Source organism: Balaenoptera acutorostrata, chromosome 4 (assembly GCF_949987535.1).
Source record: "Balaenoptera acutorostrata chromosome 4, mBalAcu1.1, whole genome shotgun sequence".
Classification (NCBI taxonomy): domain Eukaryota; kingdom Metazoa; phylum Chordata; class Mammalia; order Artiodactyla; family Balaenopteridae; genus Balaenoptera; species Balaenoptera acutorostrata.
In genome coordinates this window covers 102332224-102354355 of record NC_080067.1, presented here as the reverse complement: position 1 = coordinate 102354355, position 22132 = coordinate 102332224, and the positions used below count along the sequence as shown (strand labels likewise).

General features: G+C 36.8%; 1 protein-coding gene across 3 annotated transcripts in view; it reads right to left on the bottom strand.

Moving 5' to 3' along the window:
- Nucleotides 1–265: 265 nt before the first annotated feature.
- The window catches only part of ZBTB11 (zinc finger and BTB domain containing 11), a 29227-nt gene continuing 7360 nt past the window's right edge, over nt 266–22132 (bottom strand). For all 3 annotated transcript variants that reach the window (XM_007164001.2, XM_057545211.1, XM_007164002.2), the window contains exons 3-11: nt 21738–21969; nt 12672–13513; nt 12291–12470; nt 8568–8813; nt 6863–7007; nt 6058–6175; nt 3284–3442; nt 2999–3174; nt 266–2426 (exon numbers count right to left, since the gene is read on the bottom strand). In XM_007164001.2, the coding sequence (XP_007164063.2) occupies nt 1909–2426; nt 2999–3174; nt 3284–3442; nt 6058–6175; nt 6863–7007; nt 8568–8813; nt 12291–12470; nt 12672–13513; nt 21738–21969 (2616 nt within the window). In that variant the 3' untranslated portion in view covers nt 266–1908. The remainder of the gene's footprint in view (nt 2427–2998; nt 3175–3283; nt 3443–6057; nt 6176–6862; nt 7008–8567; nt 8814–12290; nt 12471–12671; nt 13514–21737; nt 21970–22132) is intronic.

The window sequence follows — 22132 nt, the reverse complement described above, 5'->3', positions numbered from 1 at the left end:
GAAGAGTGGCCCCCGCTTGCCGCAACTAGAGAAAGCCCTCGCACAGAAACGAAGACCCAACACAGCTAAAAATAAATAAATTAAAAAAAAAAAAAAAAAAAGATTAAGTGTAATAAGTCTTAATAGTATTATGTGTTCCGTCAATGCTTATTTTTTAATGTGTTCAATTCCCCTCCCCTTTAAAAACGGATTAACTCACAATAACATATCAAATAACAGCAACTGATTTATGAGCTGAAAATAGTGACAAGTTCAACTCCAAAGCTTATGCTTTAAACAAGATTCAACGTCTTTTATTTACATATTTATGACACACATTAATGGGTCTTATACAATTAACTAAATCTAATAACAATGGTGACAAGGGAACATAAAAACACAATTCCAAATTTTTGTCAGGTTGAAATACATTTTCACTAACTGAAAGATATGATAAACAAGCAGCCATTATAAAGTTATAGACTGTATGTTAATCCACTTAAAACTGAAAGTCAGCCACACAGCTATTGAAACAATGGGAAATTTGCAAATGCAAATATTACATATACAGGTATAATGCATGCATGGCATCACATTTATTCTCCATCTTTTAAGCCACTTTTAAAGTAAACTGGAATAAGCATCTTAATAATATATGTACATCAAGGCACATTCTTTTCTTGTGCTTTAGGAATGACTTACATGTGATTTGCTTGTATCTTAATTTTACAACTTATATTAGCTTCTAATACTTAGAAGTTTAATTTTAACAATTACAGCTTGAGTGGTAGTTTCCCAGGAGAGAAATGTGGCATCTCCCCGTGGTTATTTTGAAAAACGAGAAAACTGGATAGCTTAAAGAGGTGGGAATTTCAAAATTAAACATACAAATTAATTTAACTCTCAGGCAACTTTTAAAAAGAATTTACTTTTAACAATTTGGTGGGCCATAATCAATTTCTTTAACTAGTATACTGTAATGAGGGCTGAAGAATTTTCAATATTCTGAAATTACTTGACAATTACATGGTATCCACAGGACCACTGCAGATGTCCATATCGCTATCCTACTTCTAAACTGCAGTTTTTCAACAAAATTGAACAATTAAACATGATACAAAAGCTGCAAACATACCAAACCTAGTTTTAACTTCTTTTTTCCCATTTATTATCTTATGTTATCAAGGAGAAATTTCCCGTCAACAGAGTTTAATAATAGTGTTCTTTGCTCATGGTCAATTTACTTGCCTTGAAGGATAGTAGAGTAAGGCTTTAATAGGCATTTCATGCATTTTAATAAATCAGCTATTCATTTAAGGGTTCCCCATATAGATTAAGTACACTGTGCAAACTTGATTACAACATGTAACTCATTAAGTGCTTTAAAATAAAGAATCCCTGACTTTATAAGGGGTTAAAATAAATAGTAAGTCAAGAATCACAGATTTGAATGAAGCATTTAAAAAAATGTAATATACTTATGTATCGCACTAAAATGTTTTATATTAGAATTTTTAATCCATAAACAAGGCAAATGAAATCACAGAACCTCTATATTTTGAGAATAAAAGAGAAGAAAAGCCAATTAGTACAGCCTTTTAAACTCAAAGTATATAATAATGTCAAAATGCAAATGAAACTGTACGGTTTTTATTTAGTACAGTTCTTTATAAACATTCATTCATAAAAAGTATACCATGATAATCCACTGCCATCAAATAGATTTGTTTTCAATTTCTTTACAGTAAATGGACTTTTCTACAGAACCCATTAGCCAGACAAACCGTTTAGAAATGTTAAAACACCACCAAAACAGCCCAGAGCCTTGACATACAAACTCTAGGCGGACAGCCACATAGCACTGTAAACAAATGTTCTGTGAGTTCAATTTATGTGAGATGTCCCTTCTGTTCATCTCCATTACTACATTCACTCTGTTTCTGAAATATGGGCCACCTCTACTTCAACAGTTTGAATAGCTTCTGCAACTTCAGATAGCTTCTGTCCTTGCTGTTGTGCTAACACATAGTTAACCACTTGCATAATACTTTGGTCAGAAAGTGTAGATACTGACGGACATTCTTCAGTAGCTGCAACAGCTTCGAGAGCTTCCATAGTTTCTCCTGTCACTACCACAGTTTCAAGTTCTTGAGGACCGCTGTTTTCTTGTTCCTGCATATCTGCTGTTAAGATGCTAACAGCATGCTCCACTTGAGTTCCTTGGTTATGAAACTGAAGGGTATCTTTTTCCAGCATAATTTTGCAAGGCACATAATCTCTGTGGAATTTAGTCATATGTTTACGGAGTGTTCGAGCATCTATGTAGGCTTCACTACATACGGGACAGACATAGGGCCGTTCACCTGTATGTGTTCTGACGTGGCGTTTTAGAGATCGGGCATCAGCCCAAGCTACTCCACATGTTAAGCACTCAAATGGCTTAACTCCTATTAAAAAAAAAAAGAAGAGAGGTGTATGTGTGGTGAGCTCCAAGTACCAAAATATATTACAGCTTCCTGATAAATAATGCTTTTCTTTTAAGTACAGTAGCCCATAAACCTTTCTATCTTGACTATGGCGATCTTTTAATTAGGACCGAATGGTTTCTCTTAGAATAAAGTAGATTCTGGATATAATCTCTCTAAAGATGTTCCCATTGATAGAAGTTACTGAGAGACAATCCTGAGATTCTGTGAATAGTCTCTTTTAGCCTTCACAGCAATCCTATAATCCTAGGATAAAAAACCAGAAGCTTCAAGTAGTCCATTCCAGCATAAAAATATTGATATAGAATATTAAGCTCACTAAAACAGGAATCTGTCTATCTATACAACAATTAGATAGTCAGGTTCAGGATAACCTCTATCACTTGAATAAATCTTCCACAATATGGGATTAATCTCTTATTAAGGAAAGTGAGATAATAGGCAAGAGGAATGGTAAAAGGAGAATCACCACTGGACTGGCTTTTAGTCTATTGAAAGTTATATATATATAAAACTATATGAAGTGTAGTTACCTCCATGGTTGTTCATGTGTCTTCTATACTCTCTCAGCTGAGTGAATTTTCTTCCACATTGTTCACACACCCGTTCCAGGTTTTGCTTCGCTCTTCCTTTTTTTCCATGGGTAGCTTTCTTTACATGCCTTCTGAACAATGCCTTTTCATAAAATTCTTTGCCACATATATTACACCTAAAATAAAGGAAAAACCCAAATTATTTTTTCCAAAGCACCAGAACCCATAATAATTAATCCAAGTACATTTATATCTCAAGTTCAGATCCTCCTCAGATTTACCCACCTGTAAGGCTCAGTGACAGAGTGAGACTTCACATGGGAATACCAATCTTTCTTCCAACTATAGCACTTATCACAAAATTGGCACTGGAATGGCTTCACACCAAGATGTTTGTTCATGTGCTGGCGAAGATCTCTAGCTTCAAAGAAACTTTTTTCACATCTGCAATAACAAAGTTCATTCACCCAACTGGATCATCTTATTCTTTTAAAAGAAGTTTCCAAGAAATCAGTATATTCTTGGGTTTCTAGAACTCCACAAGATGATCCCAATTTAAAACAAAAACAACTCTTACTATTCCAATCTTGCTTCAAGGCTGCAGGATCTTAAGTTCTTTTAGCTGCAGAGTACTAGAAACATTTTAGAAAGAATCCTGCACAGCTCCCAAAAGTTATCATAGGTGTTACTATTTTCTGTCTCCTCCTCAGCCCCATCTGATCTCCCCTTTTTACATCCCTGTTCACCCTCTCCCAGTCTCCGTCCATCTGCTGGAAGTAGGCCTCACTCTTGACCATAAGGATGGAGCAACTGACTTAGGCCTAGGTCAATCAGAGCACAGCATTCTCTTAGCCACAGTGATTGATTAACAGATAACCAAATGCCTTAACCAGATCCAATGGTAGTGAACCTCAGGGCTTTTATAGGAACTACGAGAAAAGCAGCTTGACAATTTGGGAGTTGAGAGGATGTGAGGCTGAAATCATTGCCACTGCCTTGTCCATACGGAGTCTCAGAGACATCAAGTGCTAATGAATCTGAAACCAGTTTACATTAAACCATTCAGACTCCTAGACTCGACTTTCATTCAAGTCAGTTTATTTTTTAATTTTTTAAAAGAAATTTATTTATTTGTTTTTATTATTGCCTGTGTTGAGTCTTCGTTGCTGCACGCGGGCTTTCTCTTTGTTGCGGTGGGACTACTACTTTTTTGTGGTGTGCAGGCTTCTCATTGTGGTGGCTTCTCTTGTTGTGGAGCATGGGCTCTAGGCACGCAGAGTTCAGTAGTTGTGGCACGTGGGCTCAGCAGTTGTGGCTCACGGGCTCCAGAGCGCAGGCTCAGTAGTTGTGGCACACAGGCTTAGTTGCTCCGCAGCATGTGGGATCTTCCCGGACCAGGGCTCGAACCCGTGTCCCCTGCATTGGCAGGCGGGTTCTCAACCACTAAGCCACCAGGGAAGCCCTCAAGTCAGTTTAAATTGGATTTTCTTATACTTGCAACTAAAAATGTATGAATAATAAACTATCTTTGTTTTAAAATAAGACTGATTATCGAGTGACATCAGCATATAGGGCAGAGTAGGTAACTCCAAAAGCCCATCCCTATGTGAAAGCAGTAAACAAATGGGCAAAAACTGTCATTATCAATTTTATTGGACCTCTGGAAACTAATTAAAAGTTTACAGTGACCAGGTAAATATTTAATCAAGAAAAAAATTGCTGAATCTTGGTAAGAGAGCTTTGTGGCATTTCAACTTACCCTGGCCCCATCCCCGGGCTCCTCAGCTCAGTAGACAGACTGCATTTCTGCTATGGGTTCCTAGTACCAGAGGAACTTATTCTCACAGAACTGTAGTTCTGAGCTATCTGGTGACTCCTTGAAGTTGCCCCTCAAAGGGCTTGCTTGTATTTACCCTAACTCTTCCAGGGCTGAGGACTCGGGGAGGGGTGGGGGGGGAGAGGGGAGTAGATGGCTGGAAACACTTACAGGCAAATGTATTAGCCACAGCTGCTGGGGCAAGGAACAGCAGTTCGGTGCAAACAACATCCAAACCAAAAGCCTGGGAGGAAAAGGCTGGAGACTGAGATGTTTTGAGGAATAAGAGCTTTGAAAAACTCTCACATATTCCCAGGAATCTAGAAGTCCAAATATCTGCCCAGTGCTGGGCACATGCTCAGAAAAGACCTGAAAAGGCTCTATATTCTCACCAATGGCTGACTCTGCACAAACAGAAAGAGAAGACCAAGGCAGAATTGTAAACTGCCTGGCTGAGTATTGAAGGCATTCTGGAATTAGTGGTGATGCTTGCACAACACTGTGAATGTACTAAAAGCCACTAAATTGAACACTTTAAAATGATGAATGTTATGTTATATGAACTTTACTTCAATTATAAAAAAGATTTCAGGAGGCTTTGGAAAATGAAAAGAGGGAAAAAGGAATCTGAAGAAGGGAGAAACGAGCAGAGGGCCCAGTACTTCCGAGGAACTGCCTAGGAAGAATCTCTGGCTGGCACCAAGGGACCCTTCTTTCCTACAGTCCCTACTGTAGGAAAGAACTGGTTGCACATTTGAACAACTTCTTTAAATCATTTAAAATGAGTGATTTGTATGGTATGAAATTTGTGTCTAAATAAAACTGTTACATAAATAATTAGGAACATCTAGACAAAAACAAACTGATTAAAATCAAGAGTAAACAAATAACAGTTTAATATTATCTTCAAGTATTCTCCTTTTTCAGTTTTACTGAGGTGTAACTGACAAATAAAATTGTGAGATATTTAAAGTGTACAATGTGGTGATTCAGTATATGTATACATTGTGAAAGGAATCCTCCCATTTGTTAACACATCCGCCACCTCAGATATATATACGTGTGTGTGCGCGTATAATTACATATGAATATTCAAGTTCCTACTCTCTTAGTAAAATTCAATCATATTATACAGTGTTATCAACTATAGTCACCTCAAATATTTTCTTTTGAAACAACTTACAAATAAACTGAGTAAGAACACAAGGAAATTAGTTGAATGGTTCACATATTAAATACTTACTGAGTACAATGATAGCCTCGAACTTCAGGCTTTGGTTGGTGTTTCTTTAGGTGCTTGCTGAGCCCAGAGCCCCTGTGAAAAGACTTTCCACAAACTGAGCAAAGGTACTTGGACTCTCCTATAAAAAATAAAAACCACGTCACAAATCCAGCAATCAGGTGCTCTTCCAACAGAATGCTTTACGTTGTATTTCAGAAGTTATTGTATCAAGTGGGCACGGAAGCTATAACATTTGGCATCCACCTTCTAAGAATAACAAACTATGTCAAAATCCCTATTTTCTCTCAACTAGAGTACTAGCGAGGCTACTACTGCTACCCACAGAATGTGATAGGCTTGCATGATCATCTGGATTATAACAGTGTAGAGTTGTATACAAGTTCAAGAGCAGATTATCTACCCTTCATCGGCCATTTTCCACATAACTGCTTTAAACACATGAAAATAAGTATACGTGGACTAAAAGTTCTAATAAAATTATAAGCCAAATACCATGTTGACAGTTAACATCTGTCTATTGCTTAACTTTTTAAAAGCAAGACCATTTCTTTAGGTGCCTGGATTTAATACTCAGTACACATTTTTCTGCACTGACTTAAACAAAATTTTTACACAAATAAGATAGCTCTAAAACTAGATGTAAGAACAACTTTTAAACTTTACTCTCAAAAAAAAACACACAAAAAAACAAGAAAACCTTTACTTTCATTAATAAAAAACTGCACACAGTCATCTTACAGCATAATCAATATACTAGTAAATTAATAGTATGTAACATGTAACTATGTCACAAGTTTCTCATTACCTGTGTGAATACTCATATGTTCCTGAAGACTCCGTTTGGTAACAAATGACTTAACGCATAGTTCACACTGGAACTGCTTTTGTGATTGATGGAGACTCTGGTGTAACTTTAGACCGTGCTTGTAGATGAAAGTCTTTCCACAGACCTAAGAGAGCACAGGTGTTTAAACCAGTAAAACAGAAAAAGAGATAAGGGCTGTTTCTGAAGAATGAGGACACAGAATCTAGTATGCTATTTTAAATTAAAAACTTAAATTATAAACAAAATGACAAAGTTAAAGTTGATACAAGGGCCAAGGATTTTAGCTGGTTGATCATCTTCTGATTCAGTAGTTAACAAATATTGCTATTTTTCTTACACCCATGAGATCACTGGAAGAACTCCAAACAGTACCCCAAAGAACCTCATACTGTCCTTTGTGAGACTGGTAAACAATATACCTTATATTAAAAGAGACATGGGAGCTTAATCAAGAACAATATACTCAATTCCTGCTATACCAACTAGAACGGTGCTTCTTAAACTCTCTATGATGAACCAGTTCTTTTATTTCCCCAATCTATTAGAGAGAGATTTTTGTTAAACACAATGAAAATGTCACAATATCAAATTGCCATGACAGTTTCTACATACATGCCTACTCTCCATCTTTGCACTTATCTTTTAAGGACCACACATTTTGAGTAGTGCTACACTAGAAGACCAGAGGCCCAATTAACACTTAGTTTTTAAATATATGAATAAAATGATGCTTAGGACTTGGCTTCAAAATAACTGAAGGGAGGGGGAAGTAAGGGAGTGAGTGACAGTACACACAAAATACAACTGACCATAGATAACCAACAAGGACCTACTGTATAGCACAGGGAACTACACTCAATATCTTGTAATAACCTATAATGGAAAAGAATCTAAAAAAGAGTGAATGGATGAATGAATAAATGAATAACTGAATCACTTTGCTGAACACCTGAAACTAACATTGTAAATCAACTATAGTTCAATAAAAATTTTTTAAAAATTAAAAAAAAAAAATCCCACGATTGACCATGTGTTGATAACTACTAAAGCTGGGTGAAGAGCACATGAGGGTTTATTCTACTCTCTCACATTCTTTTTTCTTATAATACGAAGCTTAAGAAACGAAAGAGAGAGAGAAAAACATTAAAAATTTCACTGGTTCCAAAACCACTTATTAATAAAAATAGTGGGTCATCCTTATATGCAAGGCTATAGGTGCTACTAGAAATTTTTCACTGTTGCAAATAGCCCAAAACTGGCTTATCACAGGATTCTTTACCCAGGAATCACATTTTGGCATTTAGTCTTCAGTTCTAGAGAAGGACACATAGCTTAGGCAGAATTTCTGCTAAGATGTGTTTAACTAACAGGTTCCTTCCCAAGCCAGGTTGGTCCTACTGAACGTTAAGGGATGACTGAGATGATGAATTGGTTATTCTCACCCAGTATCACTCTGAATCCTGGCAAGTTTCCCGAACATCCTAAATAGATTAATTTCAAGTTACAACTTCAGACAAATTAAAGAACAGAACTGGGAATCACCCTTGACCTAGGCAACAAACTGAAAAAGTTATGGACTTCCTATGACATTTTACAAAAGTGATGCGACTCCAGAATCAACCAGTCTTATCACCGGTTATGTTCCAACCTTCTTTAAATAACAAAATAAATATAACGGCTTTACCTGGCATGCATGTGGTTTTACCCCTGTGTGCTTTAACATATGTATTCGAAGAGAATATAATTTAGGTAATGTCCTTCCACATATCGAACATATAAATTCTCGTTTGGTTCTGCCCTTCTCAGACGATGATCCTGATGCCTCATTAGATGCAGAACTGGAAGAGGATGAAGTAGGTGCATCTTTCCTGGTATGTCGAATAAGGTGTGCTCTCAAGGAGGCACTGTACTGAAACTGTTTCTTACACAACTAAAAGAAAAAGTAAACAAAATTCTGCCTGAATGTATTTCCATCACAAATGTTAAGTGAAACTCAACTCGTACTTCAACTTTCCATATCTTTGTTACAATTATATATCACTCAATAAACATATATACTATGTAAAAGACAATATGCTAGGTACCACACTATAGAAATGAAAGGGACAGACCCAGCCTCTACTCTGGAAAGGTTTACAATCTAACCACAAAAACAGCATTTATATGTAAATAGGTGAAAGATCAATACTTAAGAAGAGGGAATAATCAGAGTATAAGGAAACGCGTCATAACCAAGGCTGGGTCTTGAAGGAATGGTAAGATACAGACAAAGACAAGAATACTATTATTATAATATGAGTACTAACAGTTGTTAGGAAGAGCAAAAATAGGGGCTGGAAAAAGTAGGAAGATAAAACTGTGATAGTCCTTGGGTTTTACCCTGTACTTGTTGAGTATTCCTGAAAGTTTCTGTTCTTTATTTTAAAATCAGAGTTATATATAGTCATGATCTACAAAACTTTTTTTTAATAAATAAAACTGGCCTTTTGGTTCACTACCTCTACTTTTTTGACTCTTTCTTAATGATTATCTCTGTAATTCTGAGTAATATGAACAATAGGAAGTGACTCTCTCCTTTACCTCTCCACTCTCTACATGTACATGATCCTTCCCATTACCATACTTTCTCAATACAGCTGTATGATCATTTTGATGAGATCAATTTCAGTGCTTACATTATTTGGATGACGTACATGTTATTACAGCTGGACCATACAGATAGTATGATTCTCTTTCCTTTCGTTTCCTTTTCTGTTTTATTTCTCTTTGTATTTACCGCTAATTCATCATCAAACCTTTCTCTCAACTGTCTACTGAGAGAAGGTTTAAAACACATCACCTTGTGGGAGATCGCTGTCAAAGCACTATGTTGGTGTTCCAAACTGGGGCGGTTGTTTCCCCCACTTGGACTCTACAGATTGGACCCCATGTTTCCCGTTTCCCATGTCTTGCTCATTTTAGAGGAATACCTCTGCCGACAGCTTCCTGAGAAAGGGAGTTTGGGAGGTAAAACTTTGCAGACCTTGCATGTCTGAAACTGTTCTTATTCTACCATCATAAATATAGTTTGATTAGATTCCAAGTTAGAAATCATTTCCTTTTATGATATTAAAGATATTGTGCCTTTGTCTTCTAACTTCCACTGTTGCTGCTGAAAGGCCTGAAGCTATTCTGACCCTTATCCTTTCTCTCTTGTAATTTATAAGATTTTCTTTGTACCTTGATTCTGAAATTTCATAATATATCTTGGTATAGATTTATTTTCACCCATGATTCTGGACATTCAATGCATTCTTTTAACAAGGAAACTTCTATTTTCAAGTTCTCAATTTTTTTCCATTGCATTAACGATTTCTTTTCTCCATGCTCTCTGTTTGGAATTATCTGGATATTAGAAGACAACCTAGACCAATCCTCTAAAATTTCTTTCACTCCCATTTTTACCTTGTCTTTTGCTTTATTTTCTGAGTGATTTAGTCAATTGTATTTCCTAACTTTTCTGATATTTTTATATGTGTTATTATGTATTTTATTCCTAAGAAAGACTCTTCTGTTCTCTTGATGTGTCCTTTTAAAAACACAGTACATGGTTATTGTTTTATTGATGTAATTTTTTAATTTATCTCTAATATAAATCACAGTTTGTGGTTTGAGTTGTGTGTGTGTGGCGGGGGGGCTTTGAGTTTTCTTCTAACTGCATAGTCTTGGATTCCCCAAAGTTGTTTTTTTGCTTGAAATATTTGTCGTGAGTCTGTATACCTGATGTCTATTCACATTTCAAAATAAGACATTTAAAAACTGATTGGAACTTGTGTGTAAGCAGAGGAGTAAATTGTCAACCACAGGCTTTAATAAGCAGTATCTTTAGATCTTTTAAGACTTCGGATTTCTCACCTTTAAGAAATCCTTCTATTTTAAGATTAAGGGTTTGGTTGTTAACATTCTGGAACTTGAGTAGGGAAAGAGAGCTTGAAAAGATTCAATATTCAGTATATACGTTTTTACGTTCCCTTGTTTGGTATATAGTACATTCACCCTCACTATTCACAGTGTTCCCTAGAGCAGTTGTGGGTTTTATCTTTTTCAGAAAGTAGAAGATGGATCTTTGGCTGAAGGCATGGTGGTAGCGATTTACTTACTTCTTCTTTTTTTTTTTTTTTTTAATTATTAGCATCTTTAATTATTATTTATTTATTTATTTATTTGGCTGTGTTGGGTCTTCGTTTCTGTGCGAGGGCTTCCTCTAGCTGCGGCAAGCGGGGGCCACTCTTCATTGCGGTGCGCGGGCCTCTCACTATCGCGGCCTCTCTTGTTGCGGAGCACAGGCTCCAGACACGCAGGCTCAGTAGCTGTGGCTCACGGGCCCAGCTGCTCCGCAGCATGTGGGATCTTCCCAGACCAGGGCTCGAACCCGTGTCCCCTGCATTGGCAGGCAGATTCTCAAACACTGCGCCACCAGGGAAGCCCCATACTTCTTAAAAAGACTTTCTAGGGACTTCCTTGGTGGCAAAGTGGTTAAGGGTCCGCCTGCCAATGCAGGGTACTCGGGTTCGAGCCCTGGTCCAGGAAGATCCCACATGCTGTGGAGCAACTAAGCCCGTGAGCCACAGCTACTGAGCCTGTGCTCTGGAGCCTGCAAGCCACAACTACTGAAGTCCGCGCACCTAGAGCCCATGCTCTGCAACAAGAGAAGCCACCGCAGTGAGAAGCCGGCGCACCGCAACGAAGAGTAGCTCCCGCTAGCTGCAACCAGAGAAAGCCCACGTACAGCAATGAAGACCCAACGGAGCCAAAAATAAATTAAAAAAAAAAAAAAAAGACTTTCTAACAACCAGACTCATCTCTACTTTCAAGGTAGCTAGTACCATTTATTTCTGAGCCTTTTGGTAGTTCTGCAATACAATTTGGATTGATTCTTAGCTTTCCACACTGAAAGCCTGGGAATGAGCCTTTCAAATCTGCTGAATCAATGACTCCATCTAGGGACTTCCCTGGCAGTCCAGTGGCTAAGACCCTGTGTTTCCACTGCAGGGGGGTACGGGTTCTATCCCTGGTCGGGGAACTAAGATACCGCATGCTGCAGGGTGCAGCCAACAAACAAAAAACACTCCATCTATTTATCAGAATCCAGAATTTGGTTGCTAAGGTCTCCTGTTCGTTTTGCCTTTCTATGAGCTTTTTAAAAAGATCGTTTTACTGTTGTCTTACTAGGGTATCAAGAAGAAGCAGAGGTAAACATTTTTTGGGAAGAACATGACATGTACAAATCAGAAGATAACTCTTACGGCAATATAAGGGAGACAGAGAGAAGAGAGAACACAAATGGCAGGATAATAATGAAGCAGTAAATTGGATTCTATTTATAATGAAGTTAGAACCATCTATAATTAGCTTTCCAGATACTTACTGGACACTTGTAATCTCTAGCTCTTTCATGTTTCAGTATATGCTTTATAAGAGCATATCGTCTCTGAAAAACCATTCCACATTCCCCACATTTATGGGATGCTTCTTCTTCGGTATTCTCTTTAGCATCCCTTTTTGGTTGTTTCATCTTTTTTCCTCTTTGAACTAATTTCTGAGCCACCTAATTAAAGAACAGAAAACACAATCTAAATAAATTAACTATCTCAAATTCACACTATCTTAATATTGGTATTTAAAACATTAAATTGCTTTCCTGCATCCACTCCCCTTCCCCCCAAGATAATTATCACCATAAGTTTAACCGCAGAATGCTTTCAACTTAAAGCTAAAACTACAAAGGTAAACTCTTTTTTCATCTTACCTGTTGAACTGCTGACTTGGGAATGGCTTTCCGTTTCTGCAGCTTCTTCTCCATTCCTTTGTGTAGTCGGATATATCCCCCTTCGTTAACAGAACGCTGCCGAAGCCTGCTTCTGTAAGTATCATCATCATCGGGACTATGGTCTGTCTGTGCTGTCGGTTCAACTAGATTTTCCTGATCTTTTAAAGACTGGCCAAGGTTCTGCCTATGCTCTGAAATATCTTCAGCACAGATATCCTCTGTTGCTGTATCATTTCCCATATTACTGTTCTCTGGAGAGCTACTGATTACATTCTCTTTTGAAAGCTTAGGATGAGTATTAGAGACTGTGCCATCTTCTCTGCTGTTTAACGTTTCTAGTTCTGTCTGGCTGTTTTTTGTTACTACATCAACAGACTCCATTTCAGGATGGGAATCAGTTACACAGCCTACAGGTGACAGAGCAGCTTCGGTCTGTGAAGAAACCTGGGGCTCAGGCTGGTGTCCTAGCTCTCCATTCTGCTCTGGCAATTCTCCATTCACCAGTAGCACAATTTCACAATCCCCAAGTTCAGTGGATAAAGTTGTTGCGGTTCCCTCGGTGTTAGCCACAGGAGGTGCTGTACCTCCATTTTGTTCTGGTAAGTCCTGTGTAGAGGCAACTGTTTGTACCTCACCCTTCTTGTATACTGTTAGCTGCTTCTCTTCCATTAGTTTATGTACACTTTCACAGATTTCTAAAACTTCTGACATGAAAAGATGACGAGCCAAGATGGCTACATCAGCCATGCTACAGAAGTCAAAACTTAGCACAGAAGTGTAGGCAAATTCCAGTAAAGGAAGGAAGCTTGCCTTACAAAAGCCTATGTGAAACAAGAAAGATGAAAGACAAAAAAGTCAAATCACCACTAAAACACCTTGTAGAAACAATTACTGTATGATTATGACAATATAAAATAGAATATAAAGGCAAATATGACCATTTATTCTGCAATTAAATATCCTGGATTTGTTTTGAGTTCTGGTTGCTTATTAAGCCTTGACTAACTAACTTCTATGAGCCGAGTCTCTCAATACCTAAAATAGAAAATAATATCACACTTACTGCCTCAAAGAGTTGTTGTAAGGCAGTCATTTTCAAACTGTACTCCTTAGAACCCCGGGGGTTCCTCAAATTCCCCTCAAGAATCATCTGCTGGAGAATGGAGGGTAAAAAAAGAGAGGGAGGCAGGTGAGTAGGCAGGGTTCAACCAACCTGTCCCCTAACCTCACTGCAGTAAGTGTAGCTGTATATTTTAATAATAGAAGTCCATATAAAAATTTGATTGTGAACAGAGGGTTCTACTACTAAAAACTTTAAAACAAGGTCTACAGCAGAGGGTCAGCAAAATGTTTCTGTATAGAATTAGATAATAAAGATTGCAGGCCATAAAGTGTCTATTGCAACTACTTAATTCTGCCATTGTAGTTGGAAAGAGAAGCCATATATTATAATATGTATACAAATGGGCATGGCTGTGGTGCAATACAACTTAATTCAGAAAAAGGGAGGGAAAGGAGGACTGGCAGCCTTTGGGTTATAGTTTGCTTATCTTTGTTCTAAGGAATAAGACAATTACTATACACATGAGGTATTAGGTTCTCATTTTATGTGAGAAAATAAGATCAGTTTATTTCTAAGTTCTCAGTACTTCACTTTCAAAACCCATTTTTAATATTCACATGATTCAAAAATCAGAAGATTACACAGTGGTAAGTCAAACTCCATCTCCATAATCAGAATGATTAAGAATTTGTACAGATTTTTAGAGTCTTTATACAGTCAAACAAATACTCTTATGCCTCCTTCTTATAGTAGGTGTTATACCACACATACTTTTCTGTGCCTTGCTTTTCTCATATAATAATTTATCTTAAGAGATCTTTTATTAAAATACAGGGAGCCAAAGCAACCTTTTAAAAACTCATGTTTGGGAATTCCCTGCTGGCCCAGTGGTTAGGACTCTGCGCTTCTGCTGCAGGGGGAATGGGTTCAATTCCCGGTGAGGGAACTAAGATCCCGCAAGCCATGCAGCATGGCCAGAAAACCCCCAAAACCAAAAAACTCATGTTTGCTGTGTTTTTCAGTTTTGACTCCAGATACATAAAATGTGGTCCTTTTACATAGGCAAATAGTGGATAAACAAGTAACAAGCATACAGGGAAACCTTAAACTGTGAGATCTATTAGGATTCAGGTTGAAAGCTGGGGAGACTACACATCAACATGACCATCATAGCTAATTCAGCCATTCCTAGGAAAGCTGATATCAAGCAGGCTGAGGTCATATTAATACTGCTACAAATTATGAAACCAAGTTAAATAAGGTTGAGGTAAGAAAGAATATTTCTTTAAAAAAAACAACAACAACAGATACCAACAAAATAATGTATTTTGGTCTTTTACCTAGTACCTTTTTAATTTCTGAGTTGAAGTCATAAGAAAAATTTTCCATGAAAGAAATAACACTGCTCCAAGTAACTTTAAATATCAAAAACCATTTTTTCCCAAAGATACAAGTCAAATGTTTACTGTAAAATGCTATAAAACACAAAAGAAAATAAGAAGATAAAAAAATCACTCATAATCTTACAGCCACAAGATAATTTTGGTATTTTGTTTTTACTCCTAGTCTTTTTATGTACACTACACACACTCTGGAAAACACTTTAATCAAAATAAAAGGGGCGGGACTTTCCTGGTGGCACAGTGGTTAAGAATCTGCCTGCCAATGCAGGGAACACGGGTTTGATCCCTGGTCTGGGAAGATTCCACATGCCGCAGAGCAACTAAGCCCATGCGCCACAACTACTGAGCCTGCACTCTAGAACCTGCGTGCCACAACTGCTGAAGCCCGTGTGCCTAGAGCCTGTGCTCCACAACAAGAGAAGCCACTGCAATGAGAAGCCTGCCCACCGCAACGAAGGGTAGCCCCCGCTCGCCACAACTCGAGAAAGCCCACACGTAGCAACGAAGACTCAATGCAGCCAAAAATAAATAAATAAATAAATTTATTAAAAAAAAAAAAAAGTCATGACACCCTAAAATTCCTAGGAAAGAACATAGGCAAAACATACTCTGACATAAATTGTACCAATGTTTTCTTAGGTCAGTCTCCCAAGGCAATAGACATCAAAGCAAAAATAAACAAATGGGACGTAAGCTTTTGCACAGCAAAGCAAACCATAAACAAAATGAAAAGACAATCTATGGAATGGGAGAAAATATTTGCAAGAGATGTGACCGACAAGTGCTTAATCTCCAAAATATACAAACAGCTCACACAATACAACAACAACAAAAACAAACAACCCAATCAAAAAATGGGCAGAAGAACTAAATAGACATTTCTGCAAAGAAGACACACAGATGGCCAATAGGTGCATGAAAAAATGCTCAAGGGACTTCCCTGGTGGTCCAGTAGCTGGAACTCTGCACTCCCAATGCAGAGGGCCTGGGTTTGACTCCTGGTTGGGGAACTAGATTCCACATGCTGCAACTAAGAGTTTGCATGGCGCAACTAAAAATCCTGCATGCCGCAACTAAGACCTGGCACAGCCAAATAAATAAATAAATATTAAAAAAAAAAAGAAAGAAAGGATGCTCATCATTGCTAATTATTAGAGAAGTGAAAATTAAAACTACAGTGAGGTACCACCTCACACTGGTCATAATGGCCATCATTAAAAAGTTTACAAATGGGAATTCCCTGGCAGTCCAGTGGTTAGGACTCTGCGCTTTCACTGATGAGGACTGCTGGTTCGATCCCTGGTCAGGGAACTAAGATCCCACAAGCCATGCAGTGCCACCCCCCCGCCCACCACCAAAAAGTCTACAAATAACAAATGCTGAAGAGGGTGTGGAGAAAAGGGAACCCTCCTACACTGTTGGTGAGACTGTAAATTGGTGCAGCCACTATGGAAAATAGTATGGAGGTTCCTCAAAAAACTAAAAATAGAGTTGCCATATGATCCAGCAATCCGACTCCTGGGCATATATCCAGACAAAACTATAATTCAAAAAGATACATGCACCCCTATGTTCACAGCAGCATTATTTACAATAGCCAAGACATGGAAACAATCTAAATGTTCATTGACAGATAAATGGATAAAGATGTGGTACATACACACAATGGAATATTACTCAGCCACAAAAAGGAATGAAGTAATGCCATTTGCAGCAACATGGATGGACCTAGAGATTATCATACTAAGTGAAGTAAGTCAAACAGAGAAAGACAATACCATATGATATCAGTTTTATGTGGAATCTAAAATATGACACAAATGAACTTGTCTACGAAACAGACTCACAGACATAGAGAACAGACTTGTAGTTGCCAACGGGGAGGGGGAGTGGCAGAGGGATGGAGTGGGAGTTGGGGGTTAGCAGATGCAAACTATTACATATAGAATGGATAACAGCAAGGTCCTACTGTATAGCACAGGGAACTATATTCAATATCCAGTGATAAACCATAATGGAAAAGATTAAGAAAGAATGTATATATATGTATAACTGAATCACTTTGCTGTACAGCAGAAATTAATACAACATTGTAAACCAACTCTACTTCAATAAAGAAAAATTTGGTTATCAGGCAAAAATATTGGGTTTTTGTTTATTGAGGTACAGTGTATGTACAGTATTATATAACTTTCAGGTATACAACATAGTGTTCCACAATTTTAAAAGGTTATACTCCATTTATAGTTACTATAAAGTATTGGCTATATTTTCTGTGCTGTATAATATATCCTTGTAGTCAGGTGTTCTTTAAGAGTAGTGTTGAGGGACTTCCCTGGTGGCACAGTGGTTAAGAATCTGCCTGCCAATGCAGGGGACACAGTTTAAGCTCTGGTCTGGGAAGTTCCCACATGGCATGGAGCAAATAAGCCCGTGTGCCACAACTACTGAGCCTGTGCTCTGGAGCCCATGTGCCACAACTACTGAGCCCACATGCCACAGCTACTGAAGCCTGCGTGCCTAGAGCCCGTGCTCCACAACAAGAGAAGCCACTGCAATGAGAAGCCCGCACACCGCAACGAAGAGTAGCCCCTGCTCGCTGCAACTAGAGGAAGCCCACGCGCAGCAACAAAGACCCAACACAGCCAAAATAAATTAATTAATTAATTAATTAATTAAACTTTTAAAAAAAGTAGTGTTGAGCAGGCACCACTGATTGACTGCTATTGACTATTTTACAACTCTGTAAAAATTAACTTACAGAAAAGTAACTGCAAATGCAAATGAAATGTGAAAGATTAAGAAGCTTTTTCTATCAGGGTAGGAAAGATAACTCCAAAACTTACAGTTTATTTCTCTACAGGATATTAACCAATCTATTAGCAAATTCATTTTGAGCAAATTCATTCCTCTGGTTGAAAGACAATATATACAAATCTTTTCTTCAGAATTCTATTAGAAGCAGTTTTAACATCTTACTGGTTTCCTAAATTAATCATATAAGACCTTGTACTATAGTATTTGCATAAAAGTTAGGTTTTTAACATTAAAAAAATTATGCTTTGGCATAGGGCTTAGGAAAGTTTTTCTGTAAAGAGCAAGATAAGCAAATATTTTAGGTTTTGTGGGTCACTAGTTTATGTAGCAACTATTCAATTCTGCCCTTGTAAGCTCAAAAGCAGCCACAGACAATATGTAAATACATGGATGTGGCTGTCTCCCAATAAAACTTTATTTACAAAAAAGCAGGCAGTGGGCCAGATTTGGCCTACAAGCTATAGTCTGCCAACTTCTTTTTTTAAAAAAGTCAGTAAACCTCTAGTAAAAAAAATTTAGAAATGAGAGAGAAGGCACAAGGAATGAAAGAGACAAATCTACAGTCACTGGAGGCATTTAGAAGAGAATATTAAAAATTTTGTGCTGGAATTCCTTGGCAGTCCAGTGGTTAGGACTCTGCGCTTTCAATGCCGAAGGTCCAGGTTCAGTCCGTGGTCGGGGAACTAAGATCCCGCAGGCCGCACGGCACCGACAAAAAAAAAAAAAAAAAAATTGTGCCAAGAAACTTGAAAATTTAGATAAAATGGACATATTATGGCAAAACTTTCTACAAATTACTCAAGATGAAATAGAAAACCTACAGAATAATTCCCTAACCATTAAACTTGTCGAATTAGTAGCTAAAAATCTTCCCCAAAAGTCCAGTCAACTTTAGCCATCATTCTACCAAATATTCAAGAAACAAATAATTCTAATCTCATAGTAACTACTTCAGTGCATGTAAAAAATTGGAGGGAATACACAATTTATAAGACTAAACCAACTCTGATATCAAAACATGACAGAAACAGTGTGAAAAAGGAAAATTACTCATGAATACACTTGGAAACAGGCTAACAACATTAGCATTCTAAACCAAACACAGTAGTTTGTACAAAAGATATATTATGACTAAACTGGATTTATCTCAGGAATGAAAAATTGAGTTAACATTAGTAAACCAATGTAATTTCCCACATTAACAGAATGAAATAAATAAAGATGGTCTCAACGGATACAGAAAAAGTATGTGGTAAGTCCACACCTACCTATTTCAGAGGAAATTTCTTTAATGTTAAAGGGGGTAAAGGGTAATCTATTTAAAACATTCACCAAATAATATACTTCATGGTTAAAAAAGAAAAAAAACCATTCCCATGTCTTTCTTTACCATGGGAATAAGTGAACCCTCTATCACTACCCCTATGTAACTGCTGGGTTTTTTTTTGAAGTCCTAAACGGCACTGTAAAGCGAGAAGAAGGAAGTTCAAAATATAAGGACTGGAAAGGTAGAAAAAAAACCCAGTACTATTAGCAGATAATATATTAATATATTCAATATTTGTTTTATATGGAAAATCTCAAAGAGTATAGATAAATGTCTGAATGACTAGTAGTCATTCAGACATTTATCTATAGATTCTTTGTTGATTCTATATACAGTACTACTATATACAGTACTACTTTGTTGATTCTATATACAGTACTACTGTATATAGAATCAACAGTTACCAAAAATAAATCAGAAATAATATAATTCTAAGAAAAAAATTATAATAGTATCAAAAAGTATAAACTACCTTAGAATAATCTAACAAAAGATGTGTGAGACTTTTATGGAAAAACCTCTAAAACTTTATCAATTCGATGTAATCCCTAACAAAATACATTTTTCTTCTTTTTGTGGAAGCAGACAAGCTGCTTTAATAGTTTATATGGAACAGCAAAGAGTTATGAATAACTAAGACCCACCTGAATAATTAAGGTGGGAGACTTTCATTATTATAAAGCTAAGGTAATTAAGACCAAGCAATAATATTGTGGGAAGAGACAACCAATAGATTGGAAAAAAGCCTATAATCAGTACCAAACATGTGAAAATGTGTTTTTTAAGAGAATTTGCATGGCCGATGCGTAGGAAGAGAAGGGAGTTTTCACTAAATGGTTCTGAGACAAAATGGGAAAAAATGAAATCAAACACCTATCTCACACCATCAAAAAAAAAATTCCAAATAGATTAAAAGTTAAATAAGAAAGAAAAACTATAAGACAGTATATGAAAATATCTTTACGGCTGAGTAGGGAAGAATTTTTTTTTAAAGCATAAACAACATAAAGGAAAACACTGATGAATTCAACAACCATTAAACTAGGTAATTAGAAAACAGATGTAGATTTTATCATTTTTTTTTATACTTTACACATATTTTACAATTAGTCTATCTACTGAATATTTAAAAATCAAACAAAACTTTTAACAATGTCTACTTCACCTGCTATTGGTTTACACTATATTTCCTGAACAATATATAAAAATAAGCATATGGAATGAAGAATAAATGAGATATTTTGTTGGAATAATAGGATGCTGTGCTGCAGTTATTTTGGAGACATTTCATTTGCTATTATAAGCTGCTGAGAAACTGGAAAAGAGCAACACACACTCTTCTTTCTGCTTCAGATGCATGAAAGATAAGGAAAAAATTCCAAAGCTAACACATCAAGACTACACTTCTGATAGGTTTTATTATTCAGATGGCCCAGAATAAGATGTATTTTCTCCTCTGAGTCACCAAAGTAAATATCACAAATCTAGAATGTAATGCAACTCTATGCTCTGTAAAAGTTTTTGTTCACCACTGTATCCCCATAGACCAGGCCAGTTCCTTGCACACAATGGATGCTTGAGAAATATTTTTTAGTAATTAAACATATAGCTACTGTTAAGGAAAAATATATGAATTTGTCTTTCCAGAGAAGGTGAGTTTTAACAGTATAAGGTAGAAAAGGATCAGTGGTTAACTAGGTAAGTATTTATATACCTGGATGAAGTCACTTTTTTGTTTCAGAAAGAGGAAATGACATTTCACACAGTGGTGTCAGTAATTCAAGAGTTACAGCAAATTAATATTATGAGGAAATGTATAAATAAGGTTACCTATTTTAATGCTTCCTAAATTTTCATTTGTTGACTCCTAAGCACATACATAAATTCTAGTGAGGCCAAAAGAAAGTCAAATTATCCATTTACAATAATAACAACAACAGCAGCAGGCCCAAAGAAACCAAAAAACCACACCTGGAATTCTGATTATTCTATATTGACAATTTGATTATCGAATCTAATGAATGACGAATATTAATCTTAAAAAATGAAAAACAACAGACCTACAGAAGTGCTCTACAATTTCATGTTGCACAACATAAGATTCAGGCAGTCAATTTTAAAGTAATATATTTACTTAGTGTAATAACACTGGTGCAATTATGGATTTCTCTCAAACTGTTTTTAACAGTGTAAATCCCAGAAATTCTACTACTGCTACAATCGTCTCCCCTAACGGGTAGTGATAGGAAATGACAGCCTTTTCATAACTCTATCTTGGAAACCCTACTAAAAGGGAGGACCTTACAGTTCAGCTTAGTCTGTTCTGTAAGTGGCCTTCTCCCACTTGAGCATAAAACCTGAGTTTGTAAGATATACACACCCCTCTTCCAGTATATACTTATGAACAAAAAACACGAATATCAGAAAATTCTTACCAGAAAGATCCACCACTGCCTCATGACTGGAAACAGCTCCTTTCTCAATAAAAAGATCTCGAAAATATTCGCTATTAGCTGACAGAACAGATTTATGAGCTTTGTACTCTTCTCCTTCAATTAACAAAGTAACATCACAGAACTGGTTAGAGAGTCTCTGTTCGTTCAGCTGTTTTAAGACAGCCTGACAATGTTTTGGAGAAGAACGTTTCACCACTCCTTTGGTGTCAACCTATCAAAATAAGTTTGAGACCAAGAGTTGCATTACATATCATCTGTATTTTTACCCTTAACAATTTAAAACAAGACACATTATTCCCTTGTAAAAGATTCCACTAATTAATATGAAGAAATAACCTGATATTCTTTATTACCTATGTATTTAAAAAGATACA